At 41.6% G+C, this 19885-nt stretch overlaps 1 protein-coding gene across 1 annotated transcript in view; it reads left to right on the top strand.

The window, feature by feature from the left end:
- Window positions 1-978: 978 nt before the first annotated feature.
- Window positions 979-19885, top strand: part of arhgef3 (Rho guanine nucleotide exchange factor (GEF) 3) — a 307012-nt gene continuing 288105 nt past the window's right edge. The window contains exon 1 of the mRNA XM_080182718.1: window positions 979-1197. Within this exon, the coding sequence (XP_080038844.1) occupies window positions 1163-1197 (35 nt within the window). The 5' untranslated portion in view covers window positions 979-1162. The remainder of the gene's footprint in view (window positions 1198-19885) is intronic.

Here is a 19885-nt window from a genome sequence, read left to right as displayed (position 1 = left end):
TATAACAGGAAATAGAACACTCAGAACCTGCTACAATAAACTGACCAAAGACCATCTGCAGGGCAAATCTAGGTTAGAAAAGAAAGACTGGGCCAGTTATGATATCATCACGACTCTTGCCTATTTTAATTGTTTTTGAAAGATAGTTGCAGATATAAAGCATGTCTGTGAGAGTTTGTGCTGCTCATATTTGCATCATTGTATATGGTGGAGCAGTGGTTAGCACTGCTGCCTCACTGCGCCAGTGACCTGGATTCAAGTCCGGCCTTGGGTGACTGTGTGGAGTTTACATGTTCTCCCCATGTATGTGTGGGTTCCCTCCGGGTGCTCTGATTTCCTCCCACAGTCCAAAGATGTGCAGTCTGAAAGACGTGCTAGTTAGGTGCATTGACCTGGACAGGCACTAGAATGTGGCAACTGGGGAATTTTCACAGTAACTTCATTGCAGTGTATACGTAAGCCTTACTTGTGACTAATAAGTAAACTTTAACTTTAAAACTAGGTTAGGTTGATTGGCCATGCTAAATTGCCCCTTACTGTCAGGGGGACTATCATGATAAATAGTGGGGTTAGGGGGATAAGGCCTGGGCGGGATTGTTGTCAGTGCAGGTTTGATTAACCTCCTTCTGCACTGTAGGAATAGAATGATTCTATTCAATGATCCAGTACTGTAAACTGAACTGATGTAAAAGAAACCACAAAATATTCCCTATACACCAGCCCTGAATGCTATCACCATGTTATGAATTTGCAGATGTGGAAGTGGCGACTGTATAGAGTTCAGTCGCTATTATTCACTCTGCTGCAACCCTTTGGGTTGTGGGCTGGATGAGTTTTCAGCCTTTGCCAGTCTGAATGGAGATTCCCCTGGGAGGAGGCTGTCAATGTCAGAGGCAATGGGCGGAGCTGGAGGGGAATTGACAAGGCGTCCAGCCAGTGCCGAGACGCAGGTTATCATCCAGCTTTGGCAGAGGGGAAGCTGCTCCAAGCTCGGCGGTCAGTTCGAGTTGAAGAAGAATCAAAAGTTTGATTTCTTGTCGGAAGTTTTCTTGCAGGACTGCATAGGAAGGTGCAGGAAGAGCTGAAATTCTCCTCCGGATTACTGAAATCTGCTGGTTTTTCTCCAAAGCCTTTTGAGAAATCCCTGTCTGTAACACATCACATGCAAACTGTAAACTCCAAACATGACGTTACCAGGTATCGTTTTTTCAATCATTTCAGTCTCAGTTAAATTTGCTAAAATGCAATTGAGTGAGTCTGCTTTCTGCCAGTTAACTTTAACGCACAACATTGTTCCACCCGTTAAGATTGAATGTGACATGTTGTTTAAACACAGCTAGTTGGATTGTTGCTGGTGTAGGGCGGGCTGCTCCTATAACCATGTCTTTCTGTCATTGCCCTTCGAAGCGGTGCTCAGCTGCACTCCCAAAGTCTGGATCATATGACTGAGGGACTGGGGACTGACTGCCTTCAGCTGGGGTTCATATTGCCAGCAGCGTTTTAACATTGGGTATGAAGACTCTTGAATCTCAATGTATTCCCAGTTAACGATTGATTCTAGCCGGGCCGGGAGAATGGTCTGAATTGTTATCTGCCCGCTGTTAGATAAGTTTGAACTGGGAAACTCCGGCTCGGAAGTAATTGACTCCAGCAGTGTGCACTTATCTCAAAGTGGAACTTTCAGCAAACTGTCCAAATGTTCCTTTTCAATCTGAGGTCATGTACTCCGTCTGTCATCCTGAAATACGGGGGACACACACACTCTCTTTCTTTCCTTACGGTAATCCCAGTGTTTGCTGCGATGGCTTTCAGATGTTTGTTTTGACGCCTCACTTTCTTCAAGAAAAGGAAAGTCAATAGTGACGCTCACCGAGAGAAATAAACTGTAATTTGCTTGGAGGGTAGAATGTGCAAGTAAATATATCAAGGTTGTAATATATTCAAAGTTCCTGATAGAGAAGCATTCTGTTCATTAAAGTTAATTTATCTCAATCACACTTGCTTTGGGTAATAATACTGAGACACTGCTTTACCTCATTTGCTGAAATTATATATTTGTTCCAATAAAGCACTCCTAGCAGCCTCTTCTATCCTTATTCCCTATAAACTTAACCAAATCTCTGCTGTTCTTATTGAATCCCACATCAGTCATTTTCACTTTTTAAGCTTATCCTTGCTGACCTACACTGGCTCCGTGTTAAGCAGCACTTTAGTTTTAAAATTCTGTTCCTCCTGCTCAAGCCCTGGCCCCTCCCTATTACTGTTATCTGAGATTTCTGCTCTTCTCCAGTTCTGGCCTCTTGAATATCCCTGATTTTAATTGCCCCATCATTGGTGGTCACATCTTCAGCTGCCATGTCCCCAGGCTCTGGAATTCCCACCCTAAACCTCTCCACCTTCCTTTTCTCCTATGAGACACTCCTCAAAACTTCCCTCTGACCAAACTTCTAGTTATCCACCTTCATGTCTCCTATGTAGCTCAAAGTCAAGGTTTGTTGGATAATGCTCCTATGAAGTACCTTAGGATACTTGATGCTAAAAATGCTGTATAAAACATTGTATTAACAATAATAAGGGGAGGTGCAGTGGCTAGCACTGCTGCATCAAAGCACCAGGGATCTGGGTTCAGTTCCAACCTTGGGTGACTGTGTGAAATTTGCACATTCTACCAATGTCTGTGTGATTTTCACCAGGTGCTCTGGTTTACTCCCAACCTCCAAAGATGTGCAGGTTAGGCTGATTGGCCACACTAAATTTCCTTAGTGAAAGGGTGATTAGTAGGGTAAATACGTGAGGTTATGGGGATACGGTTTGGGTGAAATTGTTGTCCCTGCGGCTGAATGGCTTCCTTCTGTACTTTAGAGATTCTATAATCATGATCTGTTATCACGATTGGCCTCTGCAATAAAGAACAAGGTAGAAACTGCCGACATCACTAGTTTTAATTGTTGTAACCCTCAAGTTATGCTACCCCAGTACCAGGTGTTAGGAAGCAAGGTAACCTGACCATAAGGAATGTTGGACCTGCTTAGAGAGCAGAAGTATTTTCCCAAGTTGGAATGGTTAAAATGAATTGCACAGGAGGAATGAATTAACCTGTCAATTTATATTAGTGATCTTTAATTTAAAAATGGAGTGTCATTCTTAAAATGAGAATTAATTGATATGTATAAATGAAAATCACTGAGTGATGGATACGGTGGTTGTCTGCTGAGTAGACTGATGTTATTCAGTTGAATCTGCTTAGTGGATGAATATAGTACGCAATGACTCAAATCCTGTATTTCTTCAGCTATTGATAACTGTTTCAGTTGGAAACAAATAATCATAGAATCCCTACAGTGCAGAAAGAAGCCATTTGGCCCATCAAATCTGTACTGACCACAATCCCCCACACACCCTACCCCCATATCTACCCGCTAACCCCTCTAACCTACGCATTTTGGGACACTAAGGGGCAATTTTAGCATGGCCAATTAACCTAACCTGCACGTTTTTGGACTGTGGGAGGAAACTGGAGCACCCAGAGGAAACGCATCCAAAAATTATCTTTATTGCAACAGTAAATTCCCATTCTATCTTTTCAAAGTTATTCCTCTCATACCATTCCTATTCTTTTCATCCCTCACATATCATTTACATCCCATCCCTTCTTCCTATGCTATCCTCCTCCCAATCCCTCCTTGCCATTCCACCCTACCCCACATTCCACATCTCCAAGGCTGCTCAGCCTCTGTCTCCTGCTTTCATCCTTCCTCTCTTGCTCCCTTATTCCCTCCATTCAATTCTTCACCCCTTGCATTTGTCCCACCTCCCTATGCTGCCCCCACCCCATGCTGTTGCTTCTTCCCTTCTCTAGTAAGGGGCATCAGGAAGCAGTGGGGGCATAGGGTTTGGTATGTGAGATGTGTATGCCAGGCTTCACTCAGCGAATCAGATCACCAACCAATCAGGAAGTGTGACCAGACAAAGACCATATTATTATAGATTAAAAAGTAACCCTCAGAAAATAGAAGGAAATAGAATAGCTTACAGCACAGAAGGAAACCATTCAGCCCATCTTATCCATAGATGCCAGCCTGAGGACACCCAGGTGCCCTTTCTAATCCCACCTTCCTGAACCTGGCCTATAGCCCTGGAGCTTACAGCACATAAGGTGCAGATCCAGGTACTTTTTAAAACAGTAAAGGGTCTCTTCCTCCACCACCAACTCAGGCAGTGATTTCTAGGCATCCAACACCCTCTGAGTAAAAAATCGTTTCCTCATGTTCCCTCTATACCTACTGTCACTTATCTTGAATCTATGATCCTTGGTTCTAGAATTCTCCATCAAGGGAAACCATTTTTTCCTGTCAATTCTCTCTTCCTCTCAGAACTTTGTATGTGCCTTTTTTCAAAATTGTGAATGGATCATGTGAATTGGTATGTGCTACTTGAATGTTCTAATATTGGGTCTCTTTAAGTAATAGACTCTTGATATCTGTATTACAGCCCCACGTAATATGCCTGGCTGGAGGCAAAGCTGATAGATTGGTCTTGGCAAAAGTCAGTTGTATAACACATCAACTTTTGGCCAAGACTTTGTTACCAAACAATAGCTGGGCGTAAACTCTCATTTCCGAGGATTGGCAGGGAAACCCTTGCATGGACTGACAGTTTTGTGTTGCTGGAATTTGTTTTTCTTAAAAATTCTTCCAGGCACATTTTTAATTATTGGAGTAAACCTCTTTAGTTAGTGATGAAGCTGCCAAATATTTTACATTCAGAAAATTTTACATCCTGGCCTGCATAAATTGGGTTTAAAATCTTTCTGGTGCGCAATCTGATGCATGCCTTTTTTTCTCTTGTACAACAGCAACTTACTCTTGCGTAGATGCTTCTTGTGTCAAAGAAATTGTCTTCCAAGTCCTTAACAAGAAAAGAATCCGGATGCATGCCTAGAAGAAAGAAGTTACACTAGGTTGGGGAAGAAGAGAGATGGAAGGCATTGTAGAAGTTTCTAATGATATGGAGGGGGCAGCAAGAAGGATTGATGATGAAATGATGCCAGTGCATTGTGTTGGATGGTTGCAGGATAGAGACTGTGGGCAGGGATATATGGTTGGAGGGAAAATGCCTTCAGCACTGCACATGGATCTTGAAGTAATTCCACTGGGTATAGTGGGGCTCGTGTGTAGAACTTTGTAGAGTGGAAGACAGAAACTTTGAAGTACTCAAGTAGCTGAAATGGTAGAGAGGCTGACTAGAAGGATTTTTATAATGTTCGTTCTTGGGATGTGCGTGTTGCTGGGTGAGCCAGCATTTATTGCCCATCCCTGAGGGCTTGAGACAGTCAGCCACGTTGCTGGTGTCACATGTAGGCCAGACCAGATAAGGATGATCTTAGGGAAGATTTCCTTCCCTAAAGAACATCAGTGAACCAGATTGGTTTCATGGTCGTCATTAGGTTTTTAGTTCCAGATTTTTATTGAATTCAGATTTCACGATCTGCTGTGGTGGGATTCAAACCCGGGTCCCCAGAGCAGTACCCTGAGTCTCTGGATTATTAGTTCAGTGACAATACCACTATGCCTCTGCTTCCCCTTAAGGATGCTTAGGGTCTCAGCAACAATGGAGAATGGTAGCTATAAAAGCAATAACATTTTTGGAAGTGGGAAAATGTGACACTCGACTGGTTATGGCTTTCAGAGGTTGAACTTTGGGTTGGAATGGATGCTGGGTTTGTGCCTCTAGATTTAGCTTGTTTACTTTTACTGATATTAGTTTTTTTAACTGAGTTTAAATTTTCAAACTGCCATGGTGGGATTGGAACTCACTTGATTATTAGTTCAGGCCTCTGAAATACTTGTCCACCAACATATAGAATATTAAAATGTAACATTGCATGGTCAAATAGTTCCTTCTAAATTACATAAGGGACCAGAATTATTTAGGGGATGGAAGTGTGGAATCATTTGGACTGTTTGATGGATTTCACTGGCTTTCTCCTTGTACAATATTATAAATGTAAATACACAGGTTATTATGCCTGATTTCCCATTCTACTGACATGCACTCCAGCCCCTCCAAAAAAAATCATTTTCCCTGGTTTTATTCCGAGGTTTACTATGGGAAATTGAGCCATTGTTCTCACATTGGTAAAATTTAATTTTCTTTTTGCTTCATGAGATTTGTAATGACTTTCAAAACCATCCCTCAAGGTCCAGTACAAACACTGACTCATTTTTGTATAGTTTGCTGGTATCTGCGACCAGGCTAGAGTATAGCAGTAAATTCCCTTGGATTATGTTCCCTCAACTCTGCAATTTCAGGTGAAAACTTTCATAAAGAACTCGTAAAAGTAAAGTTTATTTATTAGTCACAAGTAAGGCTTACACTAACATTATGCGTGAAGTTACTGTGAAATTCCCCTAGTCGCCACACTCCAGCGCCTGTTCTGGTCAATGTACGAAACCAGCATGCCTTTCAGACGGAGAAGAAACCGGAATACCTGGAGGAAACCTACGCAGACACGGGGAGAATGTGCAGACTCCGCTCAGACAGAGACCCAAGCCGGGAATCGAACCTAGGTCCCTGGCACTGAGACAGCAATACTAACCACTGTGCCACCTTCCTTTATTTTAAAGGACTTTTATAAGTATATGTATAGCTACATAATTTATGAAACCTCTCGTGTGTTGATCTTCAAATAGTGCCCTAGGATCTTTTTACATTGAACTTAAATCTTTTCATGTCAATGTTTTATCTGCATTTGCAAAAATCACCAGGGCTTGAACCCATAACCTGTTGGCTCTAAAGTGAACCCTTGTGTTAATAACCAAGTCAGCTGACACTGGTGGAACCAGTATGTTCCTGAAGATTGAATCAAGGACAGAGCTGACAGCACTGGAAATTGAGCTGCCGGAGACGCGTTGAGAGTGTGGTGCCCAGCGGGAAGTCTGTGAAATGGCCCTTGCTTGAGTCTCCTGGCCTGCTGCGTTGCTTAGAGAATCACCCCCCACCCCCCAAATAGTTTTTATAGACCTACGTTTTAAAAAGACTGAATGTCAAGATAGGTTCCGTGGACTGTCAGATGTTTTTGTGGATTGAATTGTCTCATCTCTCGAGAGGACAAAGATACCTCTAACTGTGACTCCGTGATGATTAGGTCAGGAAATCAGTGAGGCCTTTCGATACCTTCATTGTAAAAATGCGGATTTGCCTATTTGAACACAACAGGCAAAGACTGACTCAAACCACAGGTAGGAGAAGAATCCAGACTCTTGATGGAATCATCAAAATACCTTATTTGGACCATGACTTGACACTTCCTGTGAGGTCACATGTTGCAGTGGCTATCTTTACTCTCTGCTAGAAGATGCCTTAGACATTCAAACAAAATTCCATCAGAGAGAGAATCCTGCAAAAAGCCATGAGACTATTAGAGTAGAATAAACAGCCAAGTAATTACCTGCCATTTCTCCTCTACCACAACAAAAACAGAAACTGCTGGAAAATCTCAGCAAGTCTGATGGCATTTGTGGAGAGAGAATAGAGCCAATGTTTCGAGTCTGGATGACTCATTGTCAGAGCTAAGAGAATCAATCAAGATTTGTACTATGAGAGCGGCGGGGGGGATGGGTGCTGTAAAGTGAACAAACAAAATGAGAATGAATAAGGCTGAGAAAGATGCTAACAGTCTCCACTAAATGATCAAAATGTGTGAATGGCAGAACAGAGGACAAACTAAGGGACTGTCTGAGGAATGTGGCAGTTGCCCTGGGGGAGGGGGGGGCAGCTAGATTGGAAAGTGGAAAAATGGAGGTGAGAAAGACAGGTGATGAAATGGATGAATAGGATGAGATAAAATAAATGGAATTGGAGTGAAAATGGAGGAGAGAGTTCATGCTCCGAATTCGTTGAACTCAGTGTTCAGTCCGGGAAGTTGCAAAGTGCCCAATTGGAAGATGAGATGCTATTCCTCCAGTTTGCATTGGGGTTCGCTAGAATATTGCATAGGAAGCAGTCTCACTTAATCAGGTGAGTGGGCAACACTCCAAAAGCTTGTGCTACCACATAAACCTGTTGCACTTTAACTCTGCCTATCCCAGTCCAACGATGACAACTTCACACTAAAACATTGCAAAAGTCAAAGGATGTACATGGGAACAGGAGAGCAGGGTGGCGGTGTTGAAGTGGCAAGCAGCAGGAAGGTCTGGGGCCTACTTGCGGATGGACCAAAGGTGTTCTGAAAAGCGGTCACCCGGCCTGTGTTTGGTCTCCCTGATGTAGAGTAGACTGCATTACGAGCAGCGAATACAATAGACCAGATTGAAGGAGGTGCATGTGAAGTGCTGCTTCACTTGAAAGGAGTGTTTAGGCCTTGGGATGGTGGAGGAGGTAAAGGGACAGGTGTTGTGCCTTCTACGACTGCACGGGAAGGTGCTGTGGACATGGGTGAGATGTTGGGTGTGTTGGAGGAGTGGGCCAGGATGTCCTGGGGAGAAGCGTCTCTGCAGAATGCTGACAGGAAGTTCCACATTTAAGTTCACCTGAGAAAGCTACATCCAAATAGATCATCAGAAACTTTTGCAGCTACTGAGAAATTTTTAATTGTTTGGCACCTTTGCTCCAACCGATAGATCAACTCAACTAAGAAACATCAGGCCCGTGAAGAAATCAAGGCTTGAGTTAAATTCCATTTTATAACACAAGTTTTAACTTTGTCTGTATCTAATTGTGTTTGTTTAATGGTTTGTTTGAGTTGAGTGAGCGAGATATCACATTTTCATTTAATCTCCAGGGTCAAGTGTGTGAGAAAGAAAATTATCTTTTGTCGTTTTTAAATACGCAAAAGCTTGCTTCTGCATTATTAAAATTGAGTGAATCACTCCATGTATAAGAAAATGTACTCATCCACACACAAAAATATTGATCACTGGTAAATAGAAGGAAACACCTAAAATTTGTAACAAAATTATGATTGGTACACTGTTGTGTTGACCTGATTGACACAGGATCTTGCTTACAAATGAAAGATGCCAATAAGTGGAATTTTAAATTTTCAGAATATCTGAATCAAAAAAATGGCAATCCAACTTAAACAATTTCAATCTCCTCTTTGAATCTTTAGAGCTCAATAACTTTAATAGACATGGAACAAAACAAAGTAAGCATTGAAGGTAATTCTTAGATTGACAGAGAATTTTCTCCAGAGGGTTTGAACAAACATCATGCAGCAAATATCTGAAATAAAGCTTCCTCGCCATGTTTCAAGCTGCCTGCTTACAATGAAAATGCTGCTTTTGGTTTTACCCTGCTTTTATTATTGGGTGGGGAGCGTGTGAGTCATCGATGCACACAAGTTCAAGGATGATGGAAGAGAAAAGCTGCCACAGCTAGTGACAAATGGAGGCAATTTCAATCCATGGTTAGGACCCAACTTTCTTTAAAAACAAAAATGAGAAGCGATAGAGGCATTAACCCTTGTACAGGAAAGTCATTGTCTTTGAACTGATAACCATATTAGCCTGGGGCTGCTGATGCTGAATGTAATCCCATTGTTTTACATATTGGCTAATTTGGCATAGGTCTAGAACTAAATCTAGTATTTCCTTAAATGCATTTATTGACTAAAATGGTTAGGCAGGGGGAAGTAGGAAAATAAGCTTTCATTTATGCATCTGATTCTATCTACTGATGCCTACTGAAAGTACCTGTCTGCATGTATGGATAAGGTTGAGTTCCGCTACTATTAATTGTCCCTCCCCTCCAAATTCAACCAATATACAGGCTTAACAGGCTTGCTATCGCTGGTTAGATGTATTCCTGGAGATTCCAATCATGTGACATTGACATGAGAACATAAAAACTAGGAGTAGGCCATTTGGCCCATCGAGCCTGTTCCAGATTCAGTAAGATCACTGCTGATCTTTTCATGGACTCAGCTCCACTTACCTGCCCACTCATCATAACCCTTAATTCCTTTACTGTTCCAAAATCTATGTTTGCCTTAAAATCATTCAACAAGGTTGCCTCTACTGCTCCACTGGGCTGGGAATTCCATTAATTCGCAACCCTTTGGCTGAAGAAGTTTCTCCTCAACTCAGTCCTAAATCTGCTCCCCCTTATTTTGAGGCTATAACCCCCTAGTTATAGTTTCACCCACCAGTGGAAATGACCTCCCTATCGCTATCTTATCTATTCCCTTCAGAATCTTATATGTTTCTATAAGATCGCCCCTCATTCTTCTTACCTACTGGTTTTAAATATTACACTGATCTGAGTCAATATGGAGACCTGTAAAAGATTCAAAGCTATATTAGGAATTCTTGAGGCCCTGGACACCATAGATATTTGGGACTCCTACACATTCATGCGTACCTTCCTCTTTACATGGTACAATGCATGAAGGAGTAGGGTCCTGAAATATTACACAATACATTAATAATAAAGCAAAGCAGCAGTAATGAAAGAATTAGGACGATTGGTCCTCTGCATGATTGAAGGGGCAGTTATTGAAGTCGGGGAAAGGTAGCAAGACTGAGAAGTTTGGAGAGAAACTACGTTTTTAAAAGAAGTTCATTATTTCTGGTGAATTTTGAATACGATACAGCTATATTATCTGGTACATTTTTGCTTTTGGAAAACATTCCCAGCACCAAACGTTGCTGTGCTCCACCTCAGTCTGCATTAACATCGCCAGGTCACATACCAGCTCCTGAGTCACACTCTGCAGATTGCCACATTTGGCCTTTTGTGTCTGTCAAGCCTGCACGCTGGTGGAGCAGGTTGGATGGAAGTTGATGAGGCCATGATCTTTCAACAGAACCGGGAGACATTCAAAATTGAACACTTCATAAGCAAGAGACGAAGGAATGGGGTGGGGTAGGAAAGTGGAGGCCTGTGATACTGTGCAGGACAGAAGTTATTAAATGACAAAGTTAGCACTGCTGCCTCACAGTGCCAGGAGCCTGGGTTCAACTCTGGCTTGGGTCACTGTTTATATGGAGTCTGCACATTCTCACCGTGTCTCCATCGGTTTCCACTGGGTACTCTGGTTTCCTCCCACAATCCAAAAGAGGTGCTGGTTAGGTGCATTGGCCATGTTAAATTCTCCCTCAGTGTACACAAACAGGCACCGGAGTGTGGTGATGAGGGGATTTTCACAGTAGCTTCATTACAGTGTTAATGTAAGCCTACTTGTGACTCTAAGCTTAAAATTAATGGCATCAAAATAACTCCCAGGATGCAGGAGTGTCAGATATCACCATTGCAATGACTAGAAGGTGTGAGCTACAAGCTCTATTTTCCTATTTTCTTCTGAGAGATTAATTTTGCATTCCTTGAGACTTGAGGACAATCAGGAAGTGCCAATAGCCCAAGGCTCATTGAGGTAGTGAATTGCAGTTTGAGCAAAGTATGGGAGGGCATGGCCACAATTTGGGACTGAACCCATAGAGGGAGGAGACCAGAAAGATGACTGAGCCGAGGTAAGTGGTGGGAGAGACTTTCTACCTGATGACTGGTTTATTTAATTAGGCAAACTGCATCTGCAAATTCTCGGCGGAGTGTCACCACATCTGTCTTCAGCCTGATTGTGTTTACTGCACTGAAATAATAAAAATAGGTGCAGCTACCGGTTATAAAAACAATCAGGAATTATAGAAAGAGCCTGTGTGTGTAACGTTTGTGGCTTTAAAGTGGGCAACTGAACGATTAATCACATTATATTCGTTCTTCAATGAATGAAGCAGTGTTTTCCCAGTAAACTGAAATGAGGAAGCTTCACCAGATTTGTAAAACAAAATCAGGAATTCAACATTTTTGTATTTGGGACATGGTTCACTTAAAGATCATTGAAAGGTTCTTGGAATTTGGTAATTTCTGGTTTACCAATGAGTCAGTTCTGATCACTCAATAAGCTGGTGTTGTTTATCTTGTTGGCTTTCCGTGTTGCATAATGAAGGACTCTGGTAGAAAACGCAATTAGTTTCAGTACGTTATCATAAAGGTGTTTGAAATGCAATCTTTTGTTCAATAAACAGACTCTTCCTCCACCACAGGCATAAATCCAGACTAGGATTTTCCATCATTATCTCTCATCACTGATTCATTTGAGATCATAAGAGCTTGCTGTTATTACCTGTTGCTATAGCAACAGTTAGGTCATTCAAGGTGATTCCCTTTTTAATGAGTTGTTTTGCTTAGTAACACTGAACTTTTAATAGTACGGGCTGAGTTTTATACACCCCCCCCTCCCAAAAAAAGGCATGCTTTTGGGGGGTGGGGCACATAAAATACGATGGGTGGGTCATCCCTGACCTGGTTCTCATTAAACAGGGGAAGGTGCCGATTAGCCTGCCCACCTTTAAGTCCATCAAACCCCTTAGACTGCTAATTAATGAAAGGTGGGAGGTAAGAGGGGTCCATCCTTTTGGGGGTGGGGATCGTCCTACATGCATCCAAGGAGGCAGCCCCCCCCCCGCCTCTTTACATTGTACCCCTATTTGTGCCTCCACAACTGACCTCCAAAACCTGCTTTCCCACCCACTTTGTGTCACACCTCCCCCACCCCCAGGTGTCCAAACCCTTCCCAATCTAACTTACCTGTTTCTGAGATCCAGGCTATCTTCATCATGGGAATGATGACAGTCATGATGTGAAGTTGCTGGCATTGGACTGGGGTGGACACAGTCAGAAGTCTCACAACAGCAGATTAAAATCTAACAGGTTTATTTGGTAGCAAAAGCCACAAGCTTTCAGAGCGCTGCCCTCTCATCAGGTGGGTGGGAGTTGTGTTCACAAACAGGGCATATAAAGATACAAACTAAATTTACAAGATAATGGTTGGAATGTGAGTCTCTACAGGTAATCAAGTCTTAAAGGTACAGACAATGAAGAGAGGTTTAAGCACAGGTTAAAGAGACGTGTATTGTCTCCAGCCAGAACAGTTAATGAGATTTTGCAAGCCTAGGCAAGTTGTGGGGGTTACAGATAGTGTGACATGAACCCAAGATCATGGTTGAGGCTGTCCTCGTGTGCAGAACTTGGTTATCAGTCTCTGTTCAGCGACTCTGCATTGTCATTTGTCGTGAAGGCCACCTTGGAGAATGCTTACCCGAAGATCAGAGGCCGAATGCCTGTGACCACTGAAGTGTTCCCCACCAGGAAGAGAACAGTTTTGCCTGGTGATTGTCGAGCGATGTTCATTTATCCATTGTCATAGCGTCTTCATGGTTCCCCCAATGTACCATGCCTCGGGACATCCTTTCCTGCAGTGTATCAGGTAGACAATGTTGGCCGAGTTGCAAGTGTATATACTGCATACCTGGTGGATGGTGTGCCACCAGGAACATGGGACTGCATGTTGTCCCCATGTCTGCATGGGTTTCCTTCCTTCCTTTCCATGGTCTAAAAGACGTGCTGGTTAGATGCATTGGCCGTGCTAAATTCTCCCTCTGTGTACCCAAACAGGTGCCAGTGTGTAGCGACTTCCACAGTAGCTTCATTGCAGTGTTACTGTAAGCCGACTTGTGACACTAATAAATAAACTTGAACTTAAAACTATAGTATTAAATTTATTGACATCTTTGAAGTTATCCGGGTTCGTTTTACTTTATTCCTCAGTCATCTCCAAAATAGCTTGATTAATGGAGTTAGAATTCTCTGCTAACTTGCCATAGAGTAAATTTCTTGAGAAATGTTGAAACTCACCCATAATTACCATTTCTTACCCTGTGAGTCCAGCATTGTTATCCACGATTTGGCAGGCCATCCAACTTTCTTTCGAAACCCACAAAAAATTGTCACTTTATATTATTAATAAAGCCTCTTGCCTAACTGATCTTCCAAACCATCATCACTTTAAAGACCAAAGTGTGTCAAATTCTAGTTCAGTTCAGTGCTTGGAATTGGTAGACCCACAAAATGCCTGTTTTAAACTTTTAGAGCCGCACAATTATTCAAGAAATCTCCTACATTGTTTAAATCATCTCTCGGCTGCTACCTCACACGTGGCTTACTTAGGCAATTCTTTGTAAAGATAATTTCTCAGCCACTTTGACAGATTTGACTATTGCAGAGCGCAAAGTAGAAATCCCTTGGCAGCATTCCCATTAGTTGTTGTGAAACTTCCTGAGTGCAGCTGAAATAAAGAAACCCCCATCCCTGACTCAACATTAAAATGTAACAGAAACAAAATCATTGGTTGTATAGCTTGTTCAGGAATTGTTAAATTTTTGGAGCAAAGTTTGGTGTTTGGGGCAGTGGCGGGGGTGTCGGGGATAGGGAGAGGAAGTGTATACAAAGGTTTCATTTCCTTGCATGCAAAGAACAATACCTTCACACTGTACCACACATTGGACCAGACAAAATTCAGAACGCACCATGTTGAAATAGCTAGATAAATTGCTCAAAACATTAACCTTTTCTAAGTATCATTGCCTTACTTAAAATGCATCCAACACAATCTAAGATCATGTTCAGAAGTACAGGCAGTAATGAAATTAAGGATGATAGTGATGGTGTAGCTTGTTGAAGACCTATTGCAGGGTTAAAGAGAGGCTTGTTTTTCTCTATGCGATAGGTAACATTTTCAGAGTTACTTAGCTGCTTGAGCACAACAACTTATTTTGACTGAATTTGTTGCAATTGAAAGCTTTGTCAGCTTTCGATTGCAACTTCCCATGTGGTCAGAATTTTCAAAAGTGCTATTTGTTAATAGTGAACTCATTCTCAAAAATGTAACCACTGCTTATCTGCATTTTGCTAGCCAATTAGCAACATGATCTAGCCTGGAAAGTATATAAATAGTTATTATTGAGGATCAGAAAGAGGCCGATTGTTAAATGCTAATATTTTGACTTTTGTAATACTCTTGCGTCTGAGTAAAAAAGGCCTTGGATTGAAGCACCGCCCCAGAGACTTGGAACAAATCTCGGCTGATACTTAGGCAACTGAGGGAATATTGCATTATTCAGCTTGAACTCTCATCTACTCAAATCACCAATGGCACGTTTTTACTAAAGAACATAGCATCCTAGCTAATCTTACTTCCTCAATCAACATCTCAAAAACAGATTCAATAATTTAAAGTAAAGTTTATTTATTAGTCACAGGTAGGCTTACAATAACACTGCAGGTAAGTTACTGTGAAAATCCCCTAGTCACCACACTCTGGCAGCTCTTTGGGTTCACTGAGGGAGAATTTATCATGGCCAAAGCACCTAACCAGCAAGTCTTTGGACTGTGGGAGGAAACTGGAGCACCTGGAGGAAACTCACGCAGACACGGGGAGAACATGCAATCTCCACACAGACAGTGACCCAAGTCGAGAGTCGAACTGGGGTCCCTGGTACTGTGAGGCAGCAGTGATAGCCACCGTGCCGCCCCTAATCTCGCTGCTCTTTGTTGGATCTTGCTGTGTATGAAATCAGCTGCAGCATTTCTGTACATTGCAGCAAAGACTTCATCACAAAGGTATTTCATTAGAGTGACTGTTTTGAGATGTTGTGGAAGGCACCATATAGTGCACCATCTTCCTTTCTTTTAGATAATCTTGACTTTGGGTTGAATTAATATGCTGCCATTCAGTTCCCTATATTCAAAATTAGACAGATGAGAATTATTTTCAATGATAGAAGACAAACTGAAATCATTTCACCAGACTGCCTCACTTGGAACCCCGTACAGACTTCCCACCATAAAAGTACTGACATTTAATTGTGGATCAGCCTCCCAATTTTCTTAACCCAACTTACCCAAGTTGGATTTATTGTCTTTCGTAGTTTGGACCTGCATTTCTAACAGCGCCGTGGGTATACCTACACCACATGGACTGCCACGATTCAAGAAATCAACTTTGGCACAACTTGTGGGCCGAAGGGCCTGTTTGTGCTCTAGTTTTTCTGTGTTCTATGTTCTAAAGCAGTTCACAGCACATTCTCAAGGACAAATAATGATGAATGACCAATGCTGGCCTAGCCAAGAACAAATTTTTTAAAAAGGAGAAACTCGAGCAGCAGTCTTTTGTAAGTGGGATTTGGGCCAAACTCAGGCAATTGGGACTATCTTAATAGTCAAAAAAAAGGGCGGCATGGACAAGTTGGGCCAAAGGGCCTGTTTCCATGCTGTAAACCTCTGTGACTCTATAACAGTCTCCTGATATTTGCTTTTTAAAAAATATAATCATGGTGTAAAGTTAAAAGAAGACAGCTATTGAATATAGGTTCTGTGATTTGAACTGGTTATGGAATAAATTTAGCACTTGATAAAGTATTATATTCAAAGGCCTAGTGACTATGCCTTAAGTTTTTGTTTCAATCTTTCTGATTGTGTAAATTATATGTACACATAAGTTTGAAAATTAATTCTTTAGAAGAAGGGCTATTTCTCTACAATATTTTTCCTGGGTCACTGCGTCCACTATGCCCCTTTTACCTGACATCATTCTCCCAACTAACATGGATAGATTCCTCAGTTAATTCCTTATCTATCCTCAAATGTTTGCTATGATATTGATGGAAGATAATACCTTCAGTTTATTTGACAGTCTTTCATGTGGAACTTTATTGTAGGATTGAAATTCTAATCAATTATTAGCCAAATGGTACTTTTTGTAAGCTGCTGCCCTGTCTCCCTTTTGTGAAACCAGCAGAATTTGTGTAGAATATCACAGCAAGGCTGGTGTGCCACCTTTAATATAAACCCACCACACACACTTCCGTCTAATACTGTACTTTATTCCAAGGATGCGGAGTCAAATTGAATTAGCCAACCACACATCTGTAAACATGCTCCTCCTGGTGCATTTTGTTGCAAATGTCTAGTTGATGGTTCTTGTTAATATTAACGTTTTGGAAAGATTAAAGTTGAAAAGGGTAAGATAATTAAAATGTTGGGCTTTAGATGAGCAAAATACCCCAAGAAATGGCAGTTCAAAAGGTGACCCATGCTTGTAAAATTCTGAGTAGAAGAGAGAGAGCTATAAAAGTTATGTAAAGTTTATTTATTAGTCACAAGTGGTCTTAACATTAACACGGCAATGAATTTACTGTGAAAATCACCTGGTCGCCACACTCTGGTGCCTGTTCGGGTGCACTGAGGGAGAATTTAACATGGCCAGTGCACCTAACCAGCACATCTTTCCGACTGTGGGAGGAAATGGTCCCCAGAATGTTAACTGAATTTCTGGATTAATAGTCTAACGATAATGCCGCTCGGCCATTGCCTCTCCATCTGGGATAATTCTAGCGGTTAAGACAAGGTGTTTGGATTTCCATTTTAACTCTTAGCAGTCCTTAAATCCATTCAGCCCATCAAGTCTGCACAGACCCCCATGCCCACAACCCCATGCATTTACCCTAGCTAGCCACCCTAACACTAAGGGGCAATTTACCATGGCCAATCCACCTAACCCGTATGTTTTGGACTGTGGGAGGAAACCAGAGCACCCAGAGGAAACCCATACAAACACAGGGAGAATGTGCAAACTCCACACAGTCAGTGACCCAAGCCAGGAATTGAACTCAGGTCCCCGGTGCTGTGAGGTAGCAGTGCTAACCACTGTGCCACCCTTTAACCACATCGTGACAGTAGGGTTTATAACAATATTGGATGATGTATTTTCCATTGATATAGCTTGCCTTCAAATAGTCAATGACTAATTGCTCACAAATGTGTTTGAAATTACTTCATGTGTTCACTACAGTCTAACTGATCTGAATTGAACCATGTGCATTCTTTAATGTATAAAAGCCTGCTTTAAAATCTTATAGCAATTATTTGACTTTGATTAAAGCAATGCTTTGAATGTAAAATATTTGTTCTTCTACAATATCCTCACTGAAAATTTGCTTAGGTAGTCATAGAAACTAGAAGCATGAGTAGTCATAATTAATGTCAATAATTACCAATGGCTTTTATATTAATAAGGTGATTTTAACAATTTTGTACTTCATCAGGAATACAGACTGATGAGTGATTATTTTGTGACATGATTTACAAGTAAGCTATTTGTGGGCCTAAACAATGTTAGTTCTGTATTGTTATCTGGAAATGATTCATCTGTGTTAACAGCTTTTGGTGTAGGATGGTTTCAGTTGTGTTAAGGTGTTCTCAATTTTTTTGAGTGGATTCTGGTCATGCACAATGGAGCATGGTCGAAACTGGTTCCAGCAGGTTCAGTGTGAGGCACACACAGTTTCAAGAAAAGGCTGTTAATCATCAAATGCATAGCCTTGGTCTGAACAAAGCTGACTTATTACCATGGTAAATGGTTTCCTTCCATATTGTGGGTTTAGCTCAAGAGATTTTATCAAGCCTTGTCATAATGGAATGATCTCAGAACAGTTTGGGGACAATTTTGAACAAAACTCTACTTTCCACGTATACTAGCACCCCCTCTTGGACGGCACGGTGGCACAGTGGTTTGCACTGCTGCCTCACAGCGCCAGCGACCCAGGTTCAATTCCCAGCTTGGGTCACTGTCTATGTGGAATCTGCATGTTCTTCCCATGCCTGCATGGGTTTCCTCCAGGTACTCCAGTTTCCTCCTACAGTCTGGAAGATGTGCTGGTTAGGTGCATTGGCCATGCTAAATTCTCCCTCGGTGTACTCGCATAGGCGCCGGAGTATGGTAACTAGGGGATTTTCACATTAAGTTCATTGTTGTGTTAATGTAAGCCTACTTGTGACACAAATAGATAAACTTTAACCAAAGTACTTTACTTTATCTTCAGTAAGTGTGTCTCAAATTCATTATTTAGGTACACCGGTAGCTTTGGAGAGGTGTTCAGGTACTGTATCTGAAAAAGATTTTGAAATCCCATTCAAATGAATGAATGCAATGTAGCAGACTTACTCTTATTGCTTTGATCCTCTTTAAACTATCAGCTGCAATAGAATTTAAACTAGCCTACTGCTAACTTCGATGCTGTTGTATCTAACAAAAATTAAATCCATCTGCGTGTGAAGCTTACTCCAGAAACATGTTAGTAATTATTTTCTAGTTTTTATGTGATATATTACCTATGGTAAAATTAATTTCAGAATGTCTGTCTAGCTCTCATTGTAATGTTGCCTATTCCATTCATTGATTGATGTACAGCTCTAAATTAGCCAAATTCTAAATTGAAAAGGGTGGTCAAAGTAAGAGTGGGTACATTTGGGACCATAAAGGGGATTTATGCATGGGAGTTTATTTATTACTGTCACAAGTGGGCTTGCATTAACACTTCAATGAAGTTACAGTGGAAAACTCCTAGTTACCATACTCCAGCGTGTGTTCGGGTGCACTGAAGGAGAATTTAGCATGGCCAATGCTCTTAACCAGCATGCCTTTCGGACTTTGGCAGGAAACCCATGCAGAAACAAGGAGAATGTGCAGATTCCGCACAACCGGTGATCCAAGCCGGGAATCAAACCTGGGTCCCTGGCACTATGAGGGCAGCAGTGCTAATCATTGCATGGCTGAGGTGTTAAGTGAATACTTTGCATCTGTCTTTACCAAGGAGGAAGATGCTATTCAGGCCTGGATGACAGGAGGAAACTCTATCACTAGAAGTTTCAAAATTAATAAGGAGGAGATGTTGATGACAACACACCAGGACCAGATGAGATACATCCACAAATATTGAACAAAATGAGTGTGCAAATTGCAAGGACACCAGCCACAAAATATCAGTCTTCCCTGGATTCAGGAGGTGCCTCCCAGGAGGACTGGAGAATTGCAAGCATTACGCTCTTGTTCAAAAAATGTTGTAGGGATAAGTCTGGCAATTAGAGACCAGCCAGTTTAATTTAGTGGTGGGGAAGTTCTGGAAACAATTATTCGGGATAGAATTAATTATCACATGGAATAATATGGGTTGATTAGGAAGAGCCAGCATGGATTTCTTACAAGAAA

This window comes from Carcharhinus amblyrhynchos, chromosome 3 (assembly GCF_965287045.1).
Source record: "Carcharhinus amblyrhynchos chromosome 3, sCarAmb.v2.hapA, whole genome shotgun sequence".
NCBI lineage: Eukaryota > Metazoa > Chordata > Chondrichthyes > Carcharhiniformes > Carcharhinidae > Carcharhinus > Carcharhinus amblyrhynchos.
This window is presented reverse-complemented; position numbering and strand designations above follow the sequence as displayed.